General features: G+C 48.8%; 1 protein-coding gene across 2 annotated transcripts; it reads left to right on the forward strand.

Moving 5' to 3' along the window:
- Positions 1 to 3,740: 3,740 nt before the first annotated feature.
- COPRS (coordinator of PRMT5 and differentiation stimulator) lies at positions 3,741 to 7,821 on the forward strand. 2 transcript variants are annotated; one of them, XM_065897593.1, is made up of 4 exons: positions 3,741 to 3,895; positions 6,014 to 6,080; positions 6,477 to 6,698; positions 7,256 to 7,676. In XM_065897593.1, exons 1-4 carry the CDS (start codon positions 3,797 to 3,799, stop codon positions 7,423 to 7,425), a joined length of 558 nt encoding a protein of 185 aa, XP_065753665.1. In that variant the 5' UTR covers positions 3,741 to 3,796; the 3' UTR covers positions 7,426 to 7,676. The 2 variants fall into 2 exon arrangements, with proteins under 2 accessions (XP_065753665.1, XP_065753664.1); XM_065897592.1 differs by having other exon boundaries at positions 3,759 to 3,895; positions 6,014 to 6,084; positions 6,481 to 6,698; positions 7,256 to 7,821.
- The last annotated feature ends 1,279 nt before the right edge of the window (positions 7,822 to 9,100 follow it).

Consider the following 9,100-nt stretch of genomic DNA (forward strand, 5'->3'; position numbering starts at 1 on the left):
AGAGTCCGCCTGCCGATACAGGGGACACGGGTTCGTGCCCCGGTCCGGGAAGAGCCCACATGCCGCGGAGCGGCTGGGCCCGTGAGCCATGGCCGCTGAGCCTGTGCGTCCGGAGCCTGTGCTCTGCAACAGGAGAGGCCACGACAGTGGGAGGCCCGCGTACCGCAAAAAAAAAAAAAAAAAAAAAAAAAATGTATATGTGGTATGCATTTGTTGTCGAAAATATGGGCGGAATAGAATAATGTGGAAAAGAAAATAAAAGCGTTCTGTAATTTTATCATCTGGACTAAAAATCACTAATTTGATTTCCTTTATTAGAATTGAATTTATACTGTTAGATCATTTACTCATTCATTCATTCACTGAGTGCCCGTCATAGGCAGGAAAGAGGAGAAGCTTTTTGGGATGGAGGTAAGGGTTGGAGGAACAGAGCTGGATGTCCTGAGTTGGTTGAAGCAGCAGGGAAGGATGCTGGGTATTGGGGGAAAAGTTGTCCTTTAAGAAGATTTAAGCGATTATAAAAGTGTGTTCTATCTCTGGGACCGATCTGCAGAGAAATGTTTACATTGGGGAGGCCCAGCAACAAAAGAAGGGCAGGGGTAGGGAGTAGCTTAGAAAGAGAAGGGCTTCAGAGGCGAGGATGGAGGATGGCTTGGAGTAGAGAAGGGCGTTCTGGGAGCAGGGGAGGCAGTTGTTTGAATTGTACATCCTGTAACAACATTATGATGCTGTCACTGGGAGAAGCATTCAGTTCAGCTTTACTTACTATTATGTTTCACTTAATATTATGGGTTTTTTTCCCATGTCATTAAATAGCCTTAAAAAGATTTAATGAATTGAGAACATTCCATTGTATAGATGAGGCATGACTTATTTTACTAATCCCCTATGGTTGGACCTTGTCATTTCTAATTTTTTCTTCTAAGTACTGTTGGTGAAGATTCTTGTAAATCTTTGTTAACATCCCTGGTTATTTCTTTAGGAGACTGACATCTGACAGTAGAATTGCTGTATTAAGGGATATAACTGTTTTAAAGAATATTGATAAGTGTTGCCAATTTGCAATGTATGAAAATACTTTCAAGCACTGTGGGTATTATATTTCTTATTTTTTACCATTTTAATAGGTGAAAACTGATATATCCTTGTTTTAATGTGCATTTCTTTGATATCAGTGCAGTTAATGCATTTTTCCTGGCTCTCATGTCTTTTCATGTTTGACTATTTTTTGACCTTTTTTTTTCACTAATTTATAAGAGTTTTTTATGTACTAAGAATAGTAATCTTTAGTTCGTCTCTTCTTTTTTTGCAAATAATTTGCCCCCAGCTTTTTTTTTTGTGGTGTTTTTTGAGGTCCAGAGGTTTTGTATGTATGATTTCTATTGTTGAAAAGCCTGCCTCTTGCTGAGGACGACTCAGTATTTTTTCCCCCATGCAGTTAACTAAATTTTCCACAACACTGTTTGTAGCCATTTTTGTCTCTGCTGATTTGTAATACTACCTTTATTATATATTAAATTCCTATGAATATTGGAGTCTATTTTAGGGTATCTTTATTATGAGCTTTTGTACCCAAAATGGTGTGTGTGTGTGATTTGTTTTAAAATAAGAAAAATCCTTTCTCCTCTCCGTTAAGTCCCAGGAAGTTCAACATTTAAATCCTTAAAGGGCTTTTTTATTTTAGGAAAGAGATACATGTTGCACAGAAGAGATGAGAGTAAAGAGGGTGGTGGGTGATCCCTTAGAGCAGCAGTCCCCAGCCTCTTTGGCACCAGGGACTGGTTTTGTGGAAGACTTCTTCCATGGACGGGGGCGGGAGGGTGGTGTGGGGGCGATTCAAGTGCGTTACATTTATTGTGCACTTTATTATTATTACATTGGAATATATAATGAAATAATTACGCAACTCACCATAATGCCGAATCAGTGGGATCCCTGAGCTTGTTTTCCTACAACTGGATGGTCCCATCAGGGGGTGATGGGAGACAGTGACACGCGAAGTGTGTGGCTTATGTCCAGTCTACTCCGTAAGATGCAGCTTGTCATTTGCCACTCACTGATGGGGTTTTGATATGAGCCTGCAAGCAACTGATTTATTACGGTCTCTGTGCAGTCAAACCTCTCTGCTAATGATAATCGTATTTGCAGCCACTGCCCAGCGCTAGCATCACCACCTCCGCTCCACCTCAGATCATCAGGCATTGGATTCTCCTAAGCAGCGCACAACCTAGATCCCTCGCATGCGCAGTTCACAGTAGGTGCCTATGAGGATCTAATGCCACTGCTGCTCTGACAGGAGGTGGAGCTCAGGTGGTAACGCGAGCGATGGGGAGCGGCTGTAAACACAGGTGAAGCTTCGCTCACTGGCCCGCTGCTCACCTCCTGCTATGTGGCCCGGTTCCTAACAGGCCACGGACTGATAACTGGTCCGTGGCCCGGGGGTTGGGGACCTCTGCCTTAAAGCAAGGCTATGAAGGTGGGTCACCCTTGGGTCATCACACCCTGTACCCGGTTCTAACCACTGCAGGTAATGAAAATGCATGTAGCCAGTTGACCCAGAGCTGCCCTGTTAGTGGCTTCCAGCCATGTGTGGGAACTTAAATGTATTGAAATTAGATAATTCAGTTTCTTGTTTACAACCAGCTGCATGGTTACCATACTGAACATCACAGATAACAGAACTTTTATTTCCACCATCAAATAAGTTTCTATTGGACACTTGACCTAGGTCCAGTTAGATTTGGGGAAACTAACTCGGGTCAGAACAGAACACACATTGATTGGTCACATTCTCTTCCTTGTAGGAAAGTCTAAATAGAGAAAAAAATGTATGAACTGTTAGGCTAAATTTTTTCAAATGTGTATGTATAAACACACTCTTTGAGGGAGATGAACCGATAGGCTAATGTGTCATTGTCATAAGGTGGCCTGGTGAGCAAGGACTCCCAGCTTCCAGCTTTTCTGCTGTTTAAAGGTTAACATTATCACACCTTGAGCAGATTTGTTATTGGAGTTCAGACAGTGCCGGGAAGGGCAGGGAAAGCTGTCTTTAGAGTTTGGTTTATCCCCAGCCCAGGCACTGCCTAACCTCTGCTGGTATCGGCGCCCAGGTGAGACTGTACCGGCCCAGCACAGAATGTTTAGGGTTACTGTGACCAATTGTCATAGCCTATAGGGTGTCTGGAACGTTGGAAGAGTTTGTTTTGATCATCCAACCTGGTTACTAAGGGGTTAACTTTAAGAACTGACATTAACTCAAGGTGGGGAATCCTGGGCTCCTGAGTTGTCTCATCCATTTGCGGGTGATTTATAGTCTTAATTCCAGACCGAGTTCTAGAGAAACCTGTTTAAAGAGTGAAATGGGGTTAGAGCTACAGTTGCATGAAAAGTTTTGAGAGCTGAGTTTTATACACTATCAGGTAGACGCGGGTAATCAACTATTCTAACAGTTTATGAAGCGGAAGCATGCGCAGTGTGGTGGCGTAGGGATAACACTTGGCATTCCAGACCCAGCTAGTCGTCTAGCCCTGGGATCTGCATCGTCAGGAGCTACAAAAATCAGATTCCGGGACCGGTAGGTAGGGAGGGGGGCTTTCGCAGTCGGGCGCGCTCCGCCCCGTGCTCCGTCCCGCCCCTTGCCCCGGCCCCGGCTTCCTCGTGACCCCCGCGCCCCGCCCCCCGGCCGGGAGCACCCCCGGCTGATTGGCCCTCCGCGGCGTATCCTCCGGCTGGCAGCCAGGCGGGCGTGTCACGTGGCCGAGCGGCGTCCGGGGCGCCGAGCTGCGGGCCGTTGGGCATGGACTCTCAGATCGCCGGGGCCCCGGCGCTGGGGGCGGCGGAGCCGCCGCCGGGTCTGCCGGTGCTGAGCACGCGGGAGGCGCCCCCCCGCCTGGGGGTGAGCGCGGCGCGGGGCCTGGGCGCGGCTACCACCTGCGGCCCGGGGCGGGAAGTTGCGGGGCTCGCGGGGCGGGCTGGGCGGGGGCCGCGGGGAGCCGGGGAAGCGCCTCGGACCCGCCTTCTGCAGCCCCGACGTTTGGGCGCGCGCCCGAGCTGGAAACGGTCGGGCTGTGGGGCGCGGCACCCCGAGGACGTGGGTGGGTGCGCCGGGCCGGGAGGGCTGGCTGTCGGCCGCAGGGCGCCTGTGCGTCCTTGCTAAATGGGAGGTGATGCTGCTGACCCAGAGCTGGAGCCGCTACTGGGGGGCCTGGGCTGGGGCCAGGTGAGGGCAGCGAGGAGAGCGACTTTCCCTGAAGGGTCCGTGTCCCTTGGTGGGGATGCTCAGCTAAGCCTGCGCACCAGATGATGTCTCATGCGCTCTCGCCTTTTCTCTTCACTGAAACCAAAAGGCCGCGTTTGACGCAGGGTTTCCAGAAACTTGTTTTCATTTGCGCGCCAGACAGCTCCTGGCTTTTCAGAGACCGTTATTACAGTCATCTGCCCTTGTTTACAGTCCGCGATCCGTGTTAGAGGGTGAGCTCCTTGAGGATAGGAACCCTCCGTTTACTGCTGTAAACCCGGCGCCTAGCATAGTGCCTGGCACGGTAGACGCACATATTAATTGGATGGAGGAATGGAATGCTTGTCTAAGCATCAAAGATATCATATCTTAACCATAATATGAAAAATGTAGTGATAAGCTTATAAGGAAAATTACTTTGGGTGCGGGTAGGATAAAACTAGTTTTGTCAGAGCAGAGCAGGAAGGTTTGTGTTCTTTCTCTCCAAGATGAGACAGTGGTGGTCCCGGCAAAGGTGTGGAGATGAGGAAATGCGGGGCAAATGGCTGGGAGCTTGGGTCCCGGAGCTGGGAGAGAGAACTATGCTGCATAGGTTGATGGGGCGTAAGGGGGAGGTGTGGATGCCACGGCGAATTTTGTGCTCCAGCTGTTGAGTTTTTCATCAGAGGAGTCATTAAGCGTGTAAGGCTGCGCAAGATGGGTGAGTGGGAAGTCAGTTAGGGAGCTCTTGCGGTGGAAGAGATGAGAGGTCCCACTACTGGTCAGCAGGAGTGACCAGGAGTTGTCGCTGACTACAGGAGATGGAATTGACTCATTAAATCCAGGTAGGACTAGATCATGAACTAATCGGGGCAGGTGCCAAACGCAGTTTAGATGTAGGGGCAAAGAAGGTGGATTTCAATTCAACGGATGTTATATTCCTGCTGTGTTTTCATAAATATTATCTCATTATAAACCTCCTGCAAGGTCAGAACAGTCATCCCCAATTTCCAGAGAAGGAAACCCAGGTGTGGTGGCTGAAGTGATGTGTCCAGGGTACACACTGAATGAATGGGATTGAAATCAGGTCTTCTCATGCAGGCTGTGAACATTTCTCATCCCACTTAGAAAGAGGTCTTAACAGGTGATAGGATTTCAGGAACTTTTGAGTGATGGGAGCAGAGAAGCATATGGGTGGCTATGGGAGAAGACGATTTCCCTTCAACAATTAAAGCTCTGTTGTCCCCATGTGTCAGTCAGGAGACAGAGAATTTGATAAAGGAGCTGTTAACTAGACAAAAAGTTAAGTAACTGAAAAGCTAAAAACAGGGAGGTAGCCACTGCAGGGAAACAGCGGAACAAAGGGGTGAGTTTGGAATGACTGAAATGTACAAGCTCAGAGGAGAGGCTTTGCAGGGAGCTGAAATTCCAGCCTCTGAGGAGGGGGCACTGTCCCGGCTAGTGCTAGAGTCTCCGAGCTTGGAGGAGGGGTCCTGAGGCCCGAGACTTAGACCGCTCAAGACAGGGCTCGAGAGGAGGCTGGCTCTGCACGTGCTGGCAAACTGTGCACTGGATTCAGTGGCCACTCTAGGAAGACAGGCGATCCTGCTGGCAGGGGTGATGCTGACGGGAAGAGGAAGCAGCAAGGCCCAGTCGAACAGGGCACAGCAGAAATGTGGGTGGCAGAGTCCCTGCCCCAGCCTCACAAAGGAGGGTATGGAAGGGTGGGTGTGGGGCTGAAATACTGGCCGTACCTGAGATATCCAAGTCCTGGGTAATTGTTTCTTCTTCCCGCAGGCTGCCTTTGCCCCAGCTGGCCGCTCCGGTCAGGAGAGAGAGACTGAGAAGGCGGCGGATCGACTAGGCAAGTAGGCAGCAGAGCCTGGGGTGGGTGTTGGGAGAGACCAAGGAGGTCTGTATTGTGAAAGCTTGTCATCTGCCAGAGGCCCTTTGTCTCAGTGGCATTTAAACTACCTGAAAACATAAACTGTGCCTGCCTTCTCATGTGAATGAAAAGAGCTGGTAATTAACGGCCTTATTTAAGGCAAAACATCTTATTGAAAGTAAATGATCAACCCTACTTCTAAAACTGGAAACAGAACAACAGTTTTTAAATAAGCACTCCGGTGGCTGAGGAACTCTGCACACTTGTTTCTGCTGCCCTCTCAGTAAGTCTGCCAAAAATCTCCCGGGTGCATGGCTAGGCCCTCTCTGGTCTGCCAGTTATTTTAAGACCTCCTTCCTTTTGTCAATTTCTTAGCCAGTGGAGCACAGAGCATCCCTCACGATAGTCCTGCCCACGGTGAGGGCACCCATTGTGAAGAGGAAGGCTTTGCTGTGGATGACGGGGATTCCGATGGGGAACCGAACCCCTGGGAGCTGTCAGAAGGGGTGTCCGGCTGTCCACCCAGGGAACAGGCTGGTGATCTTTTTAACGAGGACTGGGACTTGGAGTTGAAAGAAGATCAAGGGAATCCATATGGTAGGTGTGGGGTTTTTGCGGTCCTAGGCCAGGCTTCTGAGACCCTCCTACACATGAACCCCGAAACAGTTTGGAAGAGGGACCCGCATCCATGAGCTTAGCCTGATAGCTCTCATAGGTCTGAAGTTTCTGTGACAGCTCCTCTTTCATATGGGGGGGGGAAACAGTGCCAGTTTTGCATTTTATTATCTAATGTATTGGTCAGTTGTAACATTGAAACAGTGTTACCATCTCCAAATATCTTTGTGTGAATCGAGCGGCTGTAGACAGAAGTGCTCCGTTCACCAGTTGCTTCCTCTGCGCTGCTAGGAACGGGCGTCTGAGAAGCAGGACTGTGGGTGGCGTCAGAATGAAGGTGCTTGGGATTCTCCACCAAAGGAGGACTGTGTGTGTGTGTGTGTGTGTGTGTGTGTGTGTGTGTGTGTGTGTGTGTGTGCGCGCGCGCGCGCGCGTGTGTTTAAGCAAAGACAGTGCAAGCGTCTGTCCCGTAGACATTTTTGGCTCTCTCTTTTCACTCTCCCTCCTTCCTTTAATCTGTCTTTTAAAACTGCCTACAGATGCTGACGACATCCAGGGCTGCCTTTCTCAAGAGGTCAGACCCTGGGTGTGCTGTGCCCCGCAAGGAGACATGATCTATGACCCCAGTTGGCACCATCCACCTCCACTGATACCCCATTATTCCAAGATGGTCTTTGAAACGGGACAGTTTGATGATGCCGAAGACTGAGGGCATAGCTTTTGCCTGGTGAGTGGGTGGGCCCTCCAGGTCAACGTCTCCTTTCTTTGAGGTGAGATGTCATATCTGAGGAAACATTCCCAGTGAATCCCGAGTCGGGCACACAGACTGGTGTTAAATAAGGTCCTCTGTCCCCCAGTTCTGTTGTTGTTGTTGTTTCTAATGAGCTCCTCCTTGGAATGTGTGAGTGTTTATGTCTGTGTCGGGAAGGAATGGTGTTCTTTATAAATAAAAGTAGAAAAAAAAACCAGCCTGCTTTTGCCTACTTTTTTCCCCCCCTTTTTCATTAGAAACTTCTGAGCAAAGCCTCACTCCTTCATTTAAAGCCCTTCACTTACATTTTCAGGATTGATGTTGTCTGAGATGAAACTACTCTGTGAAAGAAAACGATACTTTAGTTTTTTTGCCACTGTAGATCTGGCCCTATTGACCAGAGATTGGAACCCAAGAGACACTGGTGACTTTGCGGCTGACTGCTATTCCTGGTGATGGAAAATTGACCATTTACTTAGTTAACAAGGACTTTCTGTAGGCTGGAAAATGAAATGGCAAATTAATTAAACCAGCAGTTGTACAGCCCTCAATTGGCATGAAAGGATTTTACACTCTACTTTCCTTTTAATCCTTACAGTTACTTACATGTCACTTAAATTTTTTTTTTTAACCTCATTTGGGAGATGAGGAAAATAAGGCTCAAAATGTTTTGACCTCACCCAGATCACACAGCCAGGAAACAGCAGAAATGTGACCTGAACCCTCACATGACTGAAGTCTGTTCCCATGGTTGCCCGTGTGTGTATGTGTGTGTGTGTGTGTGTGTGTGTGTGAGCCTGGATGTGGGACCTGGGGGCCACACCTCGGCAGGTCTGTGACACACCAGACCATGTCACCGTTGCCTCTTGGGCAGGTTGGGGATTGCTTCTTACCTCCCTGCCTCCGTATTGAAGCTGAATCAAGAAAAAGTTTCAGACCTGAAATCCACGGCAGTTCGATGAACAACTAACCATTTAAGCTATTTTTCAGAGACCCCATAAAATGTGTGAATAAGGCAGCACCTTATGAGGGAGGGCAGTAGCTTTGGCTGTGAGGAACCCTCATGGCCAAGGTTGTCCTAGGGAGAAAAAATGGTCCCTTCCGCTGTCCTTCCTGGAGAGACAGTCGTAGACCACATCCCCACACCACTCTTGCTTTACTCCTCCCGGCGCCATGGCTGATTAGACCACGAGTGTGTCGGACGCGAAAAGGGGAACTTGAGAAATTGAGCTAAGAAACACTGAGGGCTTGAGGAGCGTGGCAGGGCTGCCAAATAGAAAGGTGGTGTTATGGACAGGCTACGTGGGCCCATGTGCAATTAGGAGGCAGCTGAAACCGAGTAAAAGAAGTCACGAGGTGGGGAGATTACACCTATGTCAGAGGGAGGGACGGAAGAAAGAGTAAGGAAAGTACACATGCATGAGTATCTGAGCAAAGAAAATTTACAAGCTGCCGCTGCTGGGATCCATGGAATGGTTGTGAATTTAGACTCCTGCTTTTCAAAAGTTACTCTTTGCAGTTCCTCCCGGTTCTTTCCAGCAATATTCTCTTAGAGTTAAAGACATCAGAGTGGCTTTCACAGCCAAAAGTTGTGTGTGTCAGGAGAACAAGAAAAGTGGGGAGGGGCTAGTCA

Source organism: Phocoena phocoena, chromosome 19 (genome assembly GCF_963924675.1).
Source record: "Phocoena phocoena chromosome 19, mPhoPho1.1, whole genome shotgun sequence".
Classification (NCBI taxonomy): Eukaryota; Metazoa; Chordata; class Mammalia; order Artiodactyla; family Phocoenidae; genus Phocoena; species Phocoena phocoena.